At 33.0% G+C, this 21,300-nt stretch overlaps 1 protein-coding gene and 1 long non-coding RNA gene across 2 annotated transcripts; one reads left to right on the top strand and one right to left on the bottom strand.

Annotated features, from left to right (window-relative positions):
* Positions 1-363: 363 nt before the first annotated feature.
* On the top strand, positions 364-15,986 carry LOC128237627 (fibrillin-2-like). The gene is made up of 28 exons (XM_052953216.1): positions 364-463; positions 957-1,118; positions 1,643-1,765; positions 2,031-2,168; positions 3,942-4,202; positions 4,478-4,603; positions 4,917-5,042; positions 5,689-5,814; positions 6,141-6,272; positions 6,554-6,631; positions 6,970-7,134; positions 7,388-7,513; positions 7,718-7,843; positions 7,981-8,103; positions 8,349-8,471; positions 9,348-9,470; positions 9,895-10,155; positions 10,399-10,508; positions 10,708-10,744; positions 11,261-11,299; positions 11,621-11,733; positions 12,021-12,082; positions 12,270-12,424; positions 13,088-13,193; positions 13,520-13,536; positions 14,325-14,451; positions 15,053-15,138; positions 15,308-15,986. Exons 1-28 carry the CDS (start codon positions 400-402, stop codon positions 15,346-15,348), a joined length of 3,276 nt encoding a protein of 1,091 aa, XP_052809176.1. The 5' UTR covers positions 364-399; the 3' UTR covers positions 15,349-15,986.
* A 3,190-nt stretch (positions 15,987-19,176) lies between these two features.
* Positions 19,177-20,841, bottom strand: LOC128238191 (uncharacterized). The gene is made up of 3 exons (XR_008261648.1): positions 20,797-20,841; positions 20,261-20,353; positions 19,177-20,112 (listed from the first exon to the last, which is right to left on the bottom strand). It is a non-coding gene; the product is annotated as an uncharacterized LOC128238191 (long non-coding RNA).
* Between the last annotated feature and the right edge of the window lie 459 nt (positions 20,842-21,300).

Genomic DNA, 21,300 nt, shown 5'->3' with positions numbered 1-21,300 from the left:
TAAATCAAACAACAGGAATTCTTCGATATGAATATAAACCTAGGTTGCCTGATGATATTCTACGGTAGGAAAACTATTTTCCACGTGTCCATTTGATTAGGTTCTATCTTTAAATTGTGACATGCTGTTGTCGGACAGTTGTGCTGTCATCATTTTGCTTGTTATATCTTTACTTGTATCATCGACTTATAAAAATATTAAATAAATCGATTGAATCAAGAGTTGCATGATTTTGTATCATTCTCAAAAAATATTAAATTTTAAGATGCACTAATTATAAATTTCCATTTCAGTCTCATTGTTAAGGCTGCAGACGGTGGTATATCTCCCGTTGCAAACATACCTATAACAGTATGTACCAATTGTAGTAGACATGGTCATTGTATAAACGAAACGGAGATGCGGGGCAGTCAGACGCTGTTGTTTCAATACAATAAGTGTCTTTGTAATGCACAATATACAGGTGAAAAATATAAATATTTTAATGATAAGTTTAGTTACAATTTTATCGTTTAATATTAAAAGGACAATAAGATTTTGAACATACTACCTTTCAAATCTATGTTCGATAGATGTTTTAGCAAAGGTTTTGCTGCTTTTTATATACTCTATATGATGTAATTATTTAAGTGTTGACTGGTCGGCTGTCTATGTCTATGTTTCATCTATCAAACTTACTGTAACTATAATTGATTCCACTGCTCGTTTTCATCAGCAAAATACTTTTCTTTACACAGACTGCTGTGTTTTCTCTTCCATACATCGGTCGATATAAACACACACTGACACAGAATTTCCTCTGTAACTGCTGTACCAACACCAGTAGCCAAATTGTTCACTTAAACCCTGTTATAAATTGCACAGACAATTAACGTAGGGCACACGACGTCACCAAAACAACAAGATAAACTCCCAATTTCACATTGAAAAAAGGTCAAAGATGTGGGGTTTTTCAGGACTTGACTGTGAGTTAGATATCGACGGGTGTGTTGGAGAACCATGTTCCATTGGACGGAACTGTTCCGATGTACCTGCAAAATGTCACCTGGATGACGAGCCTGGATTTAATTGCTCCAGATGTCCGGATGGGTACATCGATGATGGTGCGAGGTGTCAAGGTAAAAGTATAGTGTAAATGTGAATCAAATATTATCTTTGCAATTATATACCTCAAGGATTTTTTTTCAGCTCGTCTGCTAATGATAAAATGGTGTGTAAGTATAGCCTTAATAACTTATCGTTTTTAAGAAACAAAAATATGAACTTTATTAGATATTAAATTTAAACCTTGTCTGGTTTTTCGTCTGCAGTGCAATTACTTTTAGAAAAGTGTAAATGGCTTTAGCAAAATAGTAACTGTTTAAGTTGATACAAGGGCCCGTTGACGGCACTGCTCTTTCATTGCTGTCAAAATAACAGTTACAATAAAACCGAAATTGCTATGTCAAAATGTCGATGTAAGTTGTGCTTTGTAATGAACTCCTTTCCAGAATGTACATGTTTTGCAAGTCACATCACTCTGAACTAAAATGCTTTGATGTGTTTTCCTTTCGATAGGCTGAAAAAGGCCAGACTTGTTTCATCGTATTTTATTAATTGATTGCGCGGACACAAACTCATGTAGGCCTCTTGTTTTTTTCAGATATCGATGAGTGTGGGGACACGAACTCATGTGAACAAATTTGTATTAATACAGAAGGATCCTTTATTTGTTCATGCAAAAGTGGATATAGAGTTGAATCATCTGACTTGAAAAAATGTGTCGGTATGATGAACACCTTTCTACAACTATGAGATGAAACGTTTTCTGTTTTGTTTTTAAAATATACATCTTCAGTTATACACATTGTTTCTTACTTTAACAAAACATAATATTTATGTATGTATGTGTTTTTCGTTCTTAAATTCGTCGTCAATGAAAGCACAATGTAACTGTATTGGAAACTATGGGTACTTAGTTCCGTTTTTAAATCACATGTGTAAGTATTGTTTTATTGGAACTTTATATTAACGATAATGTATATTTTGAGACATCAATGAATGCGACGAAGCTACCCACAACTGCTCCCACATTTGCAAAAACACAAACGGACAGTTTCAATGCAAATGCCATACGGGTTATAAACTTGACGATACGAGAAATAAATGTGAACAGATAAGCAACGATGGCAAGTTTTTACTTTGTTGTTTATTCTTACTTCTTTAAGCTCTAGTGTAAAGCCAGCTAAAGGCCGATATGAAATTACTTTACTTTTATATATCAAATACTGCGAAACATCCCTGTACTGCTGTTTTGTTCAGAGGCATTGACCGGCTAAGCCTTAACAGGCGTCGTACTCCGACCGATTGTATGCGATGCGCAAGCATTACCGTTCGTTCAATAATATTTGTAAATGGCATATTTTTTAACTATATCGTCTTTCAAAGACTGTAATGTTTATATACAAGCAAAATATTTATCTTACTCGTATGCCTTTTAAGATTAACATGAATAGATCTCAGAAAATTTCTTTTTCAATACTAGGAATCCGAGTTTTTCACAGATAATCATTGATGAAAAAGATAAATTAAATGCTCAGTTAAACATTATAGCCTAATTTGTGCTCCACTGTTGTATTTATTAACTTAAAGTAAAAAAATAGTTTGAAATTGAACTTATATGCACTTATGAAGTAATAATACACCTGTAATTTAACATGTAAACTACTTCTCCTTTCCAAAAGTCTCCACTTAAATTCCCTAAATGTTTTACCTTAACATTTATATTCTATCCTCCAAATAGTTATTTACACATATTTACAGGTAGCTTCCCTTTAAATGTATCGATAAGAATTCGTTCTTTTCGGAAGTTTTTCAAAATGGTTCCCTTTCTTTCAACATTTCCATCAAGTTTCCAAAGTCTTAAATAACCTCTATTAAGTAAGGAAATCTGAAGAATATTTTGAGGACATTAACAGGTTTGTTTTCATTTTAAGGAAATTGTGTATCTTTTAATATCACCTCTTATTCCAATCTCGAATACAGTCAAAACATAACTATACAGTAAACTTAATTTGTTCTATAGATTGTAGTACTGCTTGCTCAAATACATCAGGATGTACAACGAATCAGAACAATGAATCGATATGCTTTTGTGAAAATGGCTTTGAGCTAGACACAGATTCGAAGAGATGTACAGGTAATTGATTGGGATGCTCACATTAACAAAACGTTTGATTTAAGCAGCTCTTTGTGTGCTTGCCAGTATATTTGTTTATATTTACGAACATTGAAACAAGTAGCAGGTTTGAACGTTACTTGTTACCAAACTATATGATATCAAAACCTGTCAACAACAATGACAGCTTTGTTCTCAAGTATGTTCAAACAACCCTTAACAATGACAAAAAACTTAAATGCTGAAAATATATTTTTCTAATGTTGGCAAAATTACAATTCAACATTAAAACAGACGCAAATGAGCCTTAAATATGTTTGTATTGTATCTTTGTTAGTGTTTTAGTTTTATATAAACTTATTGAATAAGTGAATTATTAAAATCCTATTTTGTAACCTATTCTGTCTTATTCATAGATATTGATGAATGCAAAAGGAATGTTTGTCCCCAAGATTGTACAAACTCTATCGGGTCGTATTCCTGCAGATGTTTTGCCGGATACAGATTGCAAGGACTGAAAGAATGTAAAGGTATTGCAATAAATTTAAAATATATTAATGGCTTGTTTAATCAAAACGACAATACATATCTTAATTGGTAAATGTTGTAAATGCGGAATCTTGTCCACAGTGTAGTCATTGCTTTGCGGATCATTCGGACTTAACATAACTTAGTAAATAATGACAACAGAAATTTGCCTTTATGCTGATACAAGAGGACGTTGACAGTTTTACACCTACAAACCATTCCAATGAACTTGATCTCTCTAATACATTATTTGCAGAATGTGCCCCTCCATACTTTGGTACAAATTGTGAAGAGACATGCAACTGTTCATCTCTCGGCACGAAAGAATGTCATCAAGTGAAGGGTTGCGTCTGTGAAAACGGCTGGCAAGGAGATAGGTGTGATGTTGATGTCAATGAATGCGGCAATTATATTTCTCCGTGTTCTGATGCCTACCAGATATGTGTCAATATTCCTGGGTCGTTTCTATGCGAATGTTTAATTGGATTCAAAGATAGTGGGAGTAGCCATTGTGAAGGTATTATTGAACATTTAATAAATGTCTGACGCATCTTTAGTCACCCGTTACTGTTTGACAGTACTGTTTTAATTTAATGTCAATCTGTTGAAGTAGTATATGTTGATCACATTTTTAACGTGTCTAATGAAAAGTTACACGATCATTTGATTGTGTTTTAACCAGAAATCTGTGTACAGTATACGAGGCAGCATTGTTTGTTATTGTTATATAGTTATTACTGTGTGTAATAATGTATATTCACCACATACATTTATGTAATTGAAAAATTTCAGATGTAGATGAATGCACACATCCTTTACTTAATGAATGCGGACAAAACAAGCTATGCAGCAATACTGAAGGTGGTTATACATGTAATTGCATAGAAGGCTTTGTTAAATCGGACGAAGACTGTATAGGTATGGTTAATTTAGGCACCCGAATAATTGCTGATACTTTTAGCACATTTGTTTCCACCATGTGTTCTTAAAGTTATATTGGTAGTGTGTAGGTGACCATATGTGAACTGAAATGCTATCCGACAGCTGTTAAGAGAAGTTAAATATCGAAAGCATTTGAAATGAAAATATATATTAATGTAGTATTAAATATAGTACATAGTTCGGTATCTGCCTGGAATGCTATTTTTTCATGCACGTGAATAATTTCCGCAATTGAAACCTAGTATCAATGTGCTGTTCAGTTCGAATTCATGCTCTGTTTTTTCTGTAGACGTTGATGAGTGTAATCTCGGAACGAGCGGATGCCAACAAATGTGTGAAAATTTGCCTGGGCATTTCAACTGCTATTGTTATTATGGATATACCTTAGATGAGGACCGAAAATCATGCCTAGAAGGTAAAATACACATACAATTTGTTTTTAATAATGCTTCTTAACGATAGTACTATGAAAATTTCTTTGGGTGTTTTTCGTCTATTTGGAACATCTTTTTTCACTGGCTTCTTAATATTAATGCAAAAAGCTACAGAAACAAGCCCAGTAGCAAACGCCATAGACAAAAGACATAGAACACAAAATCACAAACAAGAAACATAGAAGAACAGCACAAAACTCCACAAACAGCACAGTGCATACATACTATATATACCTATATAGGTACCGCCTTGAAACGGTCAGTAAAATATAAATTTACTGGGGGTTTAAGCCAGATTATGTGAACAAACCTCACTCTTATCCCAACAATCCTTAATAAAGATAAAACGAAAAAGGTAAATCTTATCAAAGTATGCATTAACTTGAGAAAACTTATCCAAAAAAACCCAAATGATAATAAACTTAAAGGTAAACCCCAATTACTTCTATTATTAGATAAAATTTATCAATTTATTAAATTCAGTTCATTGAACTTAAGCACATGTTTATAGATGCCTGGTTTTCCCAGTATCGAAAAACATACGCATTAACTTTTGATCAGTAATTGCGAAAACTATGCGTTTATAACCAGTGCATTTTATTGTTGTGTCAATAATTTCCATTTCAGTCAAGAACCCCTGTTTACAATTAAGTTATCTAAACTGCTCTCACTATTGTGTTGTTGAGGAAAATGTGGCGGAATGCAAATGCAACTTTGGCTATTACATCGATGAAGATTCACAAACATGTAAAGGTAAACTTAATTTTACCATAATACAAGTATATAAAACGTGTTGTTCAAGAAACCTTGATAATGACAAACGTCTGCGTACTTTGTTTTAAGTTTTGTTTATTTTGTTGTTTCTCGAGATCATGGGGATTAGCGCAATCTATTATAGAAGACAACGTCGCTTCATCCGTTGTTCGGGGTAATATTCACTCAATACTGCTACCAAAAAGCAACAATAAACCGGAACTTAGTTCTTCCCAAAGCGATTATGTTTCTAGTCTTCCATATGATATTATTCAACATCAAATTATTATCCTATTTAAAACGTTAAGGTTTATAAAAATTTCCAGATATAAATGAATGCGATAACAAGACTTTAAACGAATGTCAGCCAAAAGAGAATTGTATTAACGTTCCGGGTTCGTACAATTGTGAGTGTACACCAGGATACAAACTCTCCAATGGCGGCCGGCAGTGTTACAGTAAGAGTGTTAATTATATGGTTTCATTTTTTATATCATCTTTAATTTCATGACATTTTACTTCTGTGAACCAGCGTAAATAAGTTATAATTTAAACGCCAAATGCAGGCAGTTATTGTGAAGTTTTATATAATACTTTAAAACTGCAGCACTGCCCTTTGTGAATTTAATTTGTCGTATGTTTGCTTCGTTGTTTAAACATCGTACACACTTTATTCGAATGTAATGCTATGCGAGTACTCATTATTCACGTTTACCTGTATCATGGTTGTTTTTTACAGAATGTGATCAATACCACTTTGGAAATAATTGTGAGCAAACCTGTAGCTGTTTACATGGAACATGCGACAACACACAAGGTTGGTATAGCAATCGGATTCATTCAAATTGAAAACATTTCCGCTTGTTCAATATCTGTCAAATCATTATTTTAAAATGACACATTGATAGTATCTTTGTAATTATGTCAAACATATAATGACTGTTAAAACATCCCTGGCTTTATCTTCCTGCTTTCTTAAGTCATGATGGTTAGAATCTAACAACAGATTTTTATTGTTAATTATATCATTCATGGCACTAATATGTAAACAGCAAACATAAATTTTTCGATACATTTTTTGTATGGATTATTATGTTTGTTAGTTTTCATTGTTGCAAGACATAAAAGCCATATATTTTTTGTCGTAAATTGTAGGTTGTAACTGCAGTGACGGATGGGCTGGTGATCAGTGTGACACTGACCTCGACGAGTGTGACAATGAAGACTTGTGTCCCACAAACTTTGACTGTGTTAATACGATGGGCAGCTTCCTTTGTCAGTGCCACACCGGGTATTTCAGGACAGAGGACAGATGCGAAGGTCAGTCGTGAAGTTGTACTACAATTTAAACCAATTAATGTGGTTTATATTTTCCCGTGCTTAATAATTTTTGATACACGTTTAATTGATTTTCGTATGAAAAAAAATATTTCGTTTAAAAGTCATTAATATAAATATCAATTACTTTAATATTTTGAACTTAACGGAACTTGGCCAGTACATTATAAAGTAATATGATAATTCAGGGCGAGAAACGCACATTTGTATATATGTTTTATGTCATGTTTGGCAGATATCAATGAATGTTCGGATGTTTCACTTAATAAGTGCGAACAAGCATGTCACAATACCGGCGGTGGTTACGAATGCAGTTGTTACAATGGTTATATGTTAAATATAACAACTGGAACGTGTTCAGGTACTTTCACACGGTCTTACGGTTGTTAGTACATTACTATTTCCTTTGGTCTCAATGAACATTTGGTTTAAGCATAGTTTTTTTTTAGAGAGCATCCATATACAGTAGCATACACAATGATCAATATAATGGTTGGGCTAGGCATTTAATTCAGTGTTTATGCTTTATTGCCGTTGATAATTTTGTAATTTCAATGCTCTTCAGATGTCGATGAATGCCAATCAGGATTTCACCAATGTGAGCAAAACTGCCAAAACACGCAGGGAGGATATATATGCACGTGTAAAGAAGGGCTAGTGCTTGATTTAACTGACCGCCGTTCTTGTCTTGGTAAATAACATTTAGTGGATACTGTTTGGTGACATGATACTTTTGAGAACATTCGTGTTTGTTATTTTTTAAATTAAATGTTACACTCGCATTTGATTACGCTAACGCTGTTTTATCAGATCCTTATTTAATTTCAGCCGAGATAGAATGTGAGTCCGCTGACGCTGAAAACTGTCCTGAAAATTCAATCTGTACACAAAACATTACTAAATGTGTTTGTAACAGAGGATTTTTACAAATAGCAACTGGTGCCTGCATAAGTATGACTGCATTTTTAAAGTAAAATAATCATGATAATATTTATAATAGTTTTGGTCATACTAATTCTATTCTGAATCTTTAACATGCTGTAGAGCAAAATAAAAGTAAGTTATGAAAATTAAGTATACTTTTTGGTGAACATGATACTTTTGAGAACATTCGTGTTTGTTATTTTTTAAATTAAATGTTACACTCGCACCTGATTACGCTAACGCTGTTTTATCAGATCCTTATTTAATTTCAGCCGAGATAGAATGTGAGTCCGCTGAAGCTGAAAATTGTCCTGAAAATTCAATCTGTACACAAAAAATTACTAAATGTGTTTGTAACAGAGGATTTGTACAGATAGCAACTGGTGCCTGCATAAGTATGACTGCATTTTCAAAGTAAAATAATCATGATAATATTTATAATAGTTTTGGTCATACTAATTCTATTCTGAATCTTTAACATGCTGTAGAGCAAAACTAAAGTAAGTTATGAAAATTAAGTACTTCAAACTACTTTAAATATGTCTTTATTTATTGTTTTGAGTTAAATTTGATTTATAAACTAATTCACATCACACAAATACATGGTATATTCTATGATGATGTTTTTTGTTATGGACATTACGGTGATATAGCTTATATAGTTATAAGGGTATGGACAAGATGGTGACTTGAAACACTTTGTAAGAGTAAAACATCATTATAACTTTTTGTATTATTATTTATCGTAACGGTCATTTGATGATATTTGTTCATATAATGTTCTTCACATATCCCAAAACACTGATATCTTTTTATCTATTTTTGAAGCTGCACTCTCACAGATTGACCATTTTAACAACTTTTTTTAATTTTTGTCTTGGAAAGAGCAAATTTTTGCGTGAATATCTACAAACCAACGATATAAGATTGCTGACAAAAAATCAGATCGTAGATATACATTTTTCCGTTCGAAAATCAATGTTTTATGGCTTAAACTGCTACTAACAGAATTTAATTAAACATCAAATTTTGAACTTAAATATAACAGTCTGATTTTATGTCAGCAGTCTTATATAACTGGTTTCCATGGATTTTCACCAAAACAATGCTCGTTCCAAGACAATAAATAAAAATGTTGTCTAAACATTCAATCTGTAAGAGTGCAGCTTTAAAGAGAATAACACAGTTTAACACAACATCGGATAAACTTTCTTCAATGCATGTGAAAAACACATCACCGAATGTTTCAAAAATCAAACTATAATTTACAGATGTGAACGAATGCGATTACAAAAATGGTTACTGTGCTCACACGTGCCAAGACAACCCAGGAGGATATGATTGTCTGTGTGACAATGGATTTCACCTTGCAAACGATGGGAGATCATGTGAAGGTATTTAAATGTAATTTCATCTTTTTGGATATGGGACAAATATTTCAATTATAACAATTATTAACGAAGCGTTAATGCGATATCCCTTGTAACAATTGATTGTTTTTTATGTTTGTTGGTAAGACAAAATATCAGTTTATTTTATCAAAGCAAACGCTTTTTAAGATTATGTCGACATTGATGAAATTATATATATAAGTGTCCGCATCACCCGTGCCATGTACTAAGTGTCCACCTCACCAGTGCCATGCACTAAATGTCCGCCTCACCAGTGCCATGTTTCACTTTAAACACACACTCGAGAAAACAAAATAAATGGTGATTCATTACACCTTAAAACTATTTATTATCTATTCAAATCGTATTGATTACAGTGATTTAGCCTATGTAGAACTCATAAGTTATGCTACTTTTTATCCAACAGCGTGTAAAAAACGCACTTTTGGAGTAAACTGCAGTTCAACTTGCATCTGTGAGGCCGATAATACCTACACGTGTGATAACGTTGTTGGAACTTGTACATGCAAACAAGGATGGACCGGTGACGATTGTTCCAAAGACGTTGACGAATGTCATCTAAGTACGCACACATGTTCAGAAAATTCTTCATGTAGAAATAAAGACGGAGGCTTTTTATGCGATTGCCACACGGGCTACCAGAAAACAGGTGGCTCACTATGCGCAAGTAAGTACAATTATACGTACATGTTCGACACCTTTTTACTTTCAACTCTACAAACTCAAGGGAGAAGCCCATTTTTTAAACATGTTATGATAATAATAATAATAATAATAATAATAATAATAAAAATAATAATAATAATAATAGTAATAATAATTATAATAATTGCATTGCAAGCAGACTTTATACATTTAGTTTACATTGAAATATGCATTTAACAATACATGTATGTTAATTCGATTCAAGAATGTGGTCGAAATTATTTCGGTGAGTCATGTCGTCGACGTTGTGAATGCTTCGAAGACGAAACGCAGTTTTCGTGTAATCATATTGATGGACGATGTCGTTGCAAAACGGTACAATGAATTTATTTAAAGAATGAATTCAAATTAATATTTGAACAATAATCGTTGAGTAGTTGTTTTTCATGTTACTTCATATCAGGCGTAGTATGTAAGTTACCAGTAGTTTACTTAAAATATTAAAGTGGCATTGCAATAAACACAACAAAAATTGGTATGTTCTATAATTCAACGGCCATTCAAATTATTTCAGGGTTTTCATCGAAGAAACGAGTCGGACACATGCAAAGGTACGTTTATTTTACTTTTATCAAGTTATTGCAAAATATGTTCGTCTTAGTAATCTTGGAAACTCCATCGGATGTACAAATTAAACGTTCTATATAATTATATGCAGGGTGCATCAATAATACATACGGCCTCGACTGTGCAAATATATGTGAATGCAACGCAACAAACAGTGCTGATAGCAATCAGTCATGTGATGAAAAGGATGGGACGTGCTTTTGTAACAAGTTCTGGGATGGAATTTCATGCAACGTTGATGTCAACGAATGTAAAGTTCAAACAATATGTGGAGACGATCCATTGAAAGGTTGCCACAATACACAGGGTAACTTCTCATGCGACTGCAAACGAGGCTATAAGTTAGACTTATTCAACAATTGCGTCAAAGGTATTTCAACATTTTACTATAGATGCAGATACACATGTATTTTATGATTAATTGTAATAACGCAAATGCATATGATTATAAGCTAGCCCTTCTAATAGCAAAATATACTTATAACTTACTATTTTTACAGATACTAGCTTTGATGAAGATTGTCATAAAAGTATCGCAGGTACGCTGGATACAGCTTTCCTTTAACTAGAAATTATTTTAATAACATTTTAACCTTTGAACACACTTTTCTTACTAAAGATATAATGTTAGCTCGCGGTACGTTTGTTCATAATATACTCCTCAACAAATGATTTATGCAAGTGTGGATCTTTTTTAAAATAACACTACTTGACCCGGTGCAAGAAGGCGTTGACAAAAATATCATTTACCATTCCCACTTAGGAGAAATTTTAATCTGAGCCTGTTTTTAAACCAACCATATATTTTGTACTTCCCAAGAAATTATCCTTCATACACTCAGGCGTATTTTCCTTTTCAGATTGCACGGTTGCTGTCACATTAACAACATTGTTGAATATCACTTTTGACGAGACTGTTAATCTGGATATCGGTTCTACATACAGGCAAATTGAAAGAAAACTAACATCTTCGGTGAGTTTAATAATTGCAAACGTGTACTGGGCTAGTTCTGAAGTTTTTCACATAAGTATCGGTTTAAAAAAAATATTGGCGATTGGTTTCAGTATAATTTATTTGATCGTAATGTCTCGTTCTATTCACAATGTTTTTTATCCTCTACGATATATTGGCTCAGAATGAAAATTAAAATCGTTCAAGAATACACTCAAAATGTAATAAAGAAATGTCCAGTGGCCACTAATAACGAATACCCTGCTTAAAGGCATGCTACATGTTACAGCAGCATACTTTCTTTTCAGCTCCTTTCATACATGAAGATATATACCAACTTTCCTGTCCAAATAAAGATTTGTGATATCAGGTTGGTAACCATAATTACGTAGGCTTTAATAAAGCTGTTTCCTAAATGTTATTCATCAAGTTCAATTATTTATTGGATTAGAGAGTTTAAACAGTAGTAACATATTTTAATACGAAAATTCATTAACAAATCACTTAGTAAGCCAACAGATCTAGTGAACTTCCTGCCCACTGGTAAAATCTTTCAGGAAAAGAGGAAGTCTTCATGTGAATTACACCATTTGCATGAACGCAACATTTGAAGAACAAGATAAATTACAAGGTGAAGCTGCAAATGCATTATATGAAATGGCACGGGGAGATACTTTAGAATTTGATGGCGAAATGGTGCGTGTATCTACAGGTAGTACCTTCTATTGTCAAATTTAAATTTAATTTGCCATTCTTTAAAATTGCTATTGTACATGTGTATTGTATATGAAAAATGAACATGAAAAATGCTCCGGTTTTCAGAAAACATGTGTATTTGTGAGTCCTTGATATATAGCTCAAATTAATGTTAAGTCTTGCGTTTACCAAGGCAGTTCTATTAATTATTCAAAATTCCAAACGTCCAAAGACAGATATTTAACGAACTTGTGTTTGTATGCTTTATTTATTTGAAACTCATTCTTTCAGAATTGTTTTTAAGCAATGTGGTTTTAATTGAAAACATTTAAGCTGGAATTTGTAATAGATAATGAGTTGAACAAACGAACTCCAGCAACTAAATTACTCTGTTGCTTGAAGCAAAATAGATATATAAATGATGTATTAATGTGACGTTTTGTAGAGGGCTGTAACTGGTTTTTGCGAGACCCGTGGCGAAACGGCTTGGCATGTTTCATTTTGTGATGTTTGTTTGAATATTAGGTCGACTTTAGATTTATATTCTTATTGTAATATTTGTTTTGACGCAACTCCCCCCAAAAAAAATAACTAGTTGATATGGCCTACCTACCGACATAAGACGCATGACTGACGTTTTCGGTTATTTGCTTATAATTAAAATTCCATATGTCTTCAGAGTTATTGGTCTATACTGACGACAAATGCCAGTTTTACCAAAATCTGTTCGGAAATTGTGACATGGGCTACAAATGTTGCGTTGAGAAGGATCGCATTAATTGCTGGTAAAGACTGCTATATATTTCACACGCCAAAGGGATATTTGGATTTTCAAATGGAATCTAACCGGAATCATTTAACATAGTTTTTTTTTATTAATTAAACAGTGTAGTGTCTTCAATTATTTACAAATACCATTTTTTCAGCAAAAGGTAGCTAGTGGCCATAATGTCAAATCTGAAGTTATTTTTGCCTGATTGTCGGAATTGTTTGGTTCATTATCATGGTATTCATTTGTGTCGCAGTAAGTGTCAAAACACGGATATTTATTACACCATTGTACATTGCAGTTTGTTGTGCCTTTCTTACGATATTGTTTTATATGTTTCAGCGAGGATACTCGAAATGGTAATAAAAACATATGCTGTTTAAGAGCTTTTCAAAGTATTTATAAAATGAAAGAGTAACGATCCGTTGTGCAGTGAAGTAGTTAGTAGCAATTTATGTTGCAATTATTGGTTATTTAATCATTATAAACGTCGCTATGTTTGTATCGAAAAGCGGCAATTACAGTCTGTGAATTAAGGTACCGGTTTAATAGACTCCACGTGGCTTTTATTGCAGTCTGAAACGACTATTATTAAGACGCCTTTATCATGGTATTTGAGTTTGTAAATGCTTTCTTCTGTCATTGCATTAAAATGTAGAAACTTATTAAATAAAATTCAAGCCATTCTTTTTAAGAAAACTATGTTTTCTACCAATGAGAAACATTGCCAAACATTACACATACAACATGCTCTAATCATGTAAGTCAGAAACTGTTACATAATGATATCTTGGTTCTTTGCATTATAATAATATGTAAAATGCAAAGTTCGTTTTAAACTGTTTAAATACATCTAAACAGATAAGTATCCGATGTGCAAATGAGTTGTCAAATCAAACAAATGTATTTGCAATAATGCTTACTTAGGATGCCGGGTGATGTGATATATATTGGTTGCTGATAACTTATATGAAAACATGACCGAAATCCACAACTGATGTAGGTGTTTGCATTTCAATATTTGTAACGGTATACATTTAAGGTATGTTTTTCTCTACAAGTCAACCCTTTCAAATGATACCAACATAATATGCTTATCAGTATATTCACATTTTTGTTTATCAGATACCTTAATTATATATTTTAGATCTGGCAATAATCATGGGATCTGTATTTGGAGGAACTGCATTCTTGGTCCTTGTCGTTATCTTCTGTGTAACCCTAGTTACACTAAGACGTAAAACAAACAGGAAAAAGGCCAACCGCTATCCTAGGTATGGTGTTAATGAAATACGTATACTTAAAGGCTTGTGTATTATTGTATTGGCTTAGGGCCGTTTAAGGACCAATATTTTAATGAAACCTCCAAATAGGCACAGCAGGATAATCAGGTTGGAGATCTGATAAGAAGGCACCAGGCAATTAGATTAAGATCAGTTAACAGAGGTTGTATACTATACACCGATTTGGGGGGAGGGGGGTCACTTATAGAAGGCTTAAACTAGGCCTTTAAGTATATTTATTGTTTCTCGTGATAATATATCTCAACATAGTTAAACTATTACGTAAGATAAACAGGAGAAATGCATACAATAGTCTACGTTTTCCATTGATATTAAAATGATATTATTAGTTGATATTAGTTATGCTTTATGTTGTGTAAGTATATTACCTTATTCTTTCGGCGTAGAGGTAATCATAGATAGAATGTTGTATACAATATACTAATTGACCTTTATAGGTGTTTTTGTAAATAAATGCTGATCTCAATCAACACCAATTGTAGTCCTTCGATTTATATATTTCGGTAACAAAGTGATTCAAGTGTCTTTTTATTATCAGTGAAACTATATAATATTGTTGTATGTCTTTCAGCTTCACAACCTCATCCCAACCAACGTCTAATAGAAGTAAAGACCAGACCCCTTCTCGTTTCTGTGAGGAGTTAACAACTAACAACGGTGAATAACTAGAACATGTATCATGATAATAACCAACGCAATTATTTTAAACGAAATATTTGCTTACTTTCTACTTATGCAGTGCTGAATTACAAAAATATATCCATGAACGTTTCCAACAATTAATGGTGTATTTTGATATTATAAAAATGTTGTTCTGGTTTTTCAGATGCCGATGGTTATATATCAGCACGCATAAGTGTGGCCTAGGTGTATTTATTTGCAGATAATATAATTATACTGATATATGCGTACAAACAACAAGCAACAGTATATACATCAAATGACACTGTCCAACGTGAATCTTCGTGAATTTTGTAAACGTGTTTGAACCATTACAGTCTCAAAGGCAGCATTTGAATGACTGGGACGCGAAGTATGTACCCTGGATAACACAAATAAAAGGTTGAAAGTCTCCATTTAGTGGGTGTTAACCGTAGCTATAAATTTGGTATAGAAACTATGTAGTGGATTAAATTGTTAATCGCGAGTAAACTGTACTAATTAGGCAAAAACACTTTAACCCAGATACTTGTGAAAGGAACCTGTTTTCATTTTACCTTTGACATAACTTTTTTTATCAAGGCACGCTATGATATTATATAACATCGGTGTTGTATGTATTTTTAAACAATATACATGAACTATGTGATTATTGGAACTGTAGAACAATGTTAGGATGAATCCTGTTGCGGAAAATAATATTATTGTGAAGCTTCTTCGATGAGGTTAGATCCTAGCACACCGTTAACAGTTGTAATACGGTATTGTATCATGTCGGGGTGTTCTTGTTTGCCTTTATTAAATTATTGCATTCGTGAATTCTGGAATGATATCTGTTTCATGTTTCCTCGCGTGATCGTTTTAATTCCATTTTTTTTTTTTAAGTTTTGCAAAGGTTTGCTATTATATGTCATAGAATATTTCCACAAGAGATACATTTTGTCAGACGCTATTAGATTTGATGGCAATACAGGCATTAAACACTGTTGAGTTCGTTTGGGGAATCGACGTCTTCACCAGCTTGGTTGTTGCATTCGTCTGTACGAAATTATTAAAACAAGATATAATCTGGTTTTACTTACTGACGCTTATATTGTTTAACTTAATTATTATTATTACTTAAGAAAAGTAATATTGTTTGTGAACAATATCGACGGTTCCAATCCTGGATAAAGTATACACATATGTAGTGTATATTTGCTCATTAAGATATGTTAAGCCAGCCTGTTTTTTTTTTCTAACAAACCCGCCGTACACTTCGTTTAGTCTGTCGTATCAGTCAATACACTCATATTCAAGACTGCACGGTTTATTGTCATTGCTTCATACACTCATATTCAAGATTGCACGGTTTATTGACATTGCTTCATACACTCATATTCAGGACTGCACGGTTTATTGCCATTGCTTCATACACTCATATTCAAGACTGCACGTTTTTTTTCCATTGCTTCATACACTCATATTCAAGACTGTACGGTTTATTACCATTTTAAACAACTTTAAAGAAACGTTTAGCAGTTTTCATTCGACAGCTTAAGTGGCTAGGTTCAGCTCATCACATCTTGTTTTAACGTTTTTAAAGAAATAATTGAAGAAACTTCCATCCAACAGCGTATGATGAAACACCGAAGAGTTTATTCAATATATATGCAAAAAGCTACAGAAACATGGTCAGTAGCAAAAAGTTTAAACATAAACCCGGTTTAGTGGCAATGGGCAACGCCAAAGACATAGAACACAAATTCACAAACAAGAAACATAGAACAGCACACAACTCTACAAACAGCACAGTGCATAAATACTATATATATATATATATATATATATATATATAAATAATTGGTATGTTTATCAAGAATTGTTAGGTACCGCCTTGGAACGGTCAGTAAAATGTAAATTTACTGGGGGTTTAAACCAGTTTATGTGCACAAACCTCACTCTTATCCCAACAATTCTTAATAAAGATAAAACGCAAAAGATAAATCTTATCAAAGTATGCATTAACTTGAGGAAACTTATCAATAAAACAAATAATAACAAAAAACGAAAAGGTAAACCCCAAGTACTTCAATGATTAGAGATCCCAACTCTATCTGCAGACGGGGGGAAACAATTCAGAGCACCTAATGCAAATACTTTTCAAAGATACGATGCAGTCATTGTTAGAAACCAAAAGCTTCACACACAGTCTGCCTTAAAAGGTTTAAAACTGTGTGATCATAGAGTTTCATTGTACTAAAACTGGGAACAAATAAAGAAAAACATTATTAACAATAAAAGCGACTAGTATATGCTATTCTCTCCTTCCAAATGATTTATCTAAGAAATTAAGGTCACAGCCAAAACACTCGGAGTCAGTCAACACGTGTCCGCCAAAAACGGTTTTAAAGATAACATGAATTAGCAAATTCTTCATAAAAATCAAAGCACTGAAAGTTTAGTTATGAAAGGATGCTATATTCAACCCAATATTTTGTTTCAGGTATTCATCTTCAAATACAAGAAGGCAAGTGCTCTTCAAAATATTGCCTTTATATCCACGGTTAAAATAAAATCCAAGTAATTTATTAAGTCTATCTGCCCAACTGCCTGCTGGAAACATTTTAATTTTACGAATTTTCTTTAAAACATCACCATAAAAATCGGCATGAGCAATACTATCAGCAATGAGCGATTTAAGACTACTATTGTACTTTGATATGATATTATAATGACCAGCAGACTCACCACGTAAGCGTTACACGATTAATTTCCAACCGGTTTGGCTCAGCTCATCATTGTGAATAAGACACCATGACTTCATTTGTACAACAGATTATTATGCAATTTACACGTGATTTTCCAATCCAACAGCAACACAATGTTTCTATGATTACAGGACAAACAAATATTTCCCCTTTAACATTTGGAACATTTGCACATATTCTTTATGTATATACACTCTATTTGAGGCCTCATCGTCACGTAAAACCAACATTACGTAAAACGTTACCTTCCATTGAAAACTGTATGAAAATGCATTGAAACATGCATTATACATGCATGAACAAAAAGATTGAGGAGAGAGCTGAAAGCCAATATATTTACCTCTATCCTTTAGAGATTTTCCCTTTACCCATGTAGCAGATAACTTATATAATAATTATTGCTCACCAATAGGGCTTATATTATCATTTAAAAACTCTTTTACATGACAGTATAAGCATCTGAGACATTGGATCATCCCGCTTAGTCTGATCATGTTTAGTTTAAACAGTATTTATTTGTAGCATATACCTTTATAACTTACATTTACAAGTGAAAGTTTGAGGACAATGTAAAATGCTTATTTGGAAGCCATTTCCTTACTATAAACAATCATATGAATTGATGATAATAATAAAAGGCATTCATACGTATACTGTGTAAAGTACTGTGTAAAATAATGTGTTTTATAAAGTAAAGATAGAATAAATCTTGCTCGAAAGAATAAAATAAATGAGTATACATGGCAGAGCGTGGTCGAAGTAAAGAAGGATATTTAATACTATTATAAGTGTTATTTTACTGTATCGCATTGAAAAATTATATACGAATCATGTTAGTCGTAGGATTATAAGCTTTACAGTTTTTGCTATCATTATGAAATTGTATCGATGTATTGAGATATATATCGATGTATTGAGAAACATATCGATGTAATGAGATACATATCGATGTATTGAGATACATGTCGATGTAATGAGATACATATCGATGTATTGAGATTAATATCGATGTAATGAGATTAATATCGATGTATTGAGATACAGGTCGATGTATTGAGATAAATATCGATGTATTGAGATACATGTCGATGTATTGAGATTAATATTGATGTAATGAGATACATATCGATGTAATGAGATACATATCGATGTATTGAGATATATATCGATGTAATGAGATACATATCGATGTAATGAGATACATATCGATGTAATGAGATACATATCGATGTATTGATATACATATCGATTTATTGAGAAACATATCGATGTATTAAGGAGCAAATCGATATATTGAGGTACATTTTGACGATGTTTGATTTAAAGGAAAATGAATGGATGATCGGTGATGATAGACTAAGACAAATGATGATACACAAATGGAGTAGAAAAGGATGGTTGCTCAGGTATATGGGTCAAGATAAGCCTTAATGTAAATTTTAACACATGGTTAATTAGATAATTTCGGAGCTGAAACAATGATATGTTTTGATGAAACGATGAATTCTTTTCATATTTCAATGTTTGAGTCTTCGTCAAGTATTAAGTCACCCTACAAGAGGCGGGGTGACGATTGGAACATGTCGACCATATTTTTGTTCCTCACAGATAGGGAATTTCAGTAGAAAGTGTGCAGTTGTCCGGACTTCACCAAACATACAAAATGGATCATCAATAATGATATTGGAGTTAAGATGTTCTTTCAAATGGCAACGAAGAGATCTACACCCTGCATGATGAATATTCGATAACCGTTCACTTAAGAAGTATTGTGATGGAATCGAAGTTATTTCGAAGTGACAATCGATTTTGGATTTCAATATTGGCACTCTTGAAGAAGGTAACTGTTACCAAGACTTGATTGTTGATGTCTTTTGTTTCTATGCATATTGTTGTGACGATGAGCTTTTTATGCTTAAGTCGAAAACAAATTCTGTTCTGTTCTGTTAATGGTTCAAAGCAATATGAGACATTTAATGGGTTTCACGTGTGATACTTTACGGCCGCTGCCTTCGCAGATATGCATCCATCGATACTGTTTGATAGGGTAGACGAACATTGTTCTTAATGTACAGTTTGATAATTGATTGATATATTGTAATAGACATTGTTCCGACTGAAGAAGAGGATTATTCATATAATTCTCATTGAACTGCAGAACGAGAGAAAGGACTTGATGGAGGGGTTATAAATATGCCTCAGTCGTTTTTCCTGTTTTGTCCTGAAAACACCAAAATAAATGAAAATCATAAGTAAATAAATAATTTTAACATAAACCATAGAAATCAATACGAAATCAACATGAATCAGATTTAATGGATACTAAGCATACATGATTCACTCATAGACTAATATCAAATTCGACAAACCTTTGACTCAGACACTTTGTTCGGAACAGAGGATGAAAATCCTGGAACGCCCCATGTCCTGCGCCTCCAACATACAAGGAACTCTTTGCAAATCTAGAAAGTGTATACAGTTCAATACCGAGTGTACCCAGATCGTGACATTTTCTCATTCCAATAGAGTAATTGAAACTTCAGACAGTGACCCACACTCTATCATGACACTGCTTATTTGCAAACACCCGATATTTAATAAACAACAAGAAACACGCATCTCACGAAGCACATACATGGTAGGTAACACCAAGACAAAACACATACATGACTAGTTACACCATGACAAAGCACATACATGGCAGGTCACACCATGACAAAGCACAAACATGGTATGCCACTCAGCAGTTTCAATAGCTCATGCAAAGTAAACACCCCTATTTGTTGATTGGATCGAAAGAAAAAAACACTACTGATATAACATTTATTTGGATGACATTAATTTGGAAATAAGTGGACAGTTTCATATGTGAATTCATCCTAATATTTTTATTCATCTAAATTACCTTTTTTTCCATAACGCACTTCACGACGAATATCATAACACCCTGGGGAAAAATATAATATTGGTTCAATAATATCGTACAGTTTCATGAATATACTGCCGAAATAAGCTCAATTCTAGTACATAGTTAAAACATACTGCCTAAGCTCAAAGATATGTAAGCCAAAGTAAGCCAATAGTGGATTTGTCTGTATCCAAGATGCTCCAAAACCCTGGCGTCCATTTATATAGAATGGTAACATAATGTTAAAAATATTGTTGGTTGTGTTAATTCTGATGTTAAATCTACTATTGGTAAGGTACGGGTATATTTGGTACTTAAAGTGTCATTTAAAGCATGATGAATGATAAATTCACTGACATCAAGCAAATGTCACAACCAGACTTTGTTTTTTATGATGTTTACACAATATGACAGGAAACGTTGTTCTTTAGAATTGACATTTTGATTACACACGGGTGCAACGTAATACACGGATAAAAAAATAATCATCTCCCCCTCTGT

Source organism: Mya arenaria, chromosome 6 (genome assembly GCF_026914265.1).
Source record: "Mya arenaria isolate MELC-2E11 chromosome 6, ASM2691426v1".
NCBI classification, from domain to species: domain Eukaryota; kingdom Metazoa; phylum Mollusca; class Bivalvia; order Myida; family Myidae; genus Mya; species Mya arenaria.
This window is presented reverse-complemented; position numbering and strand designations above follow the sequence as displayed.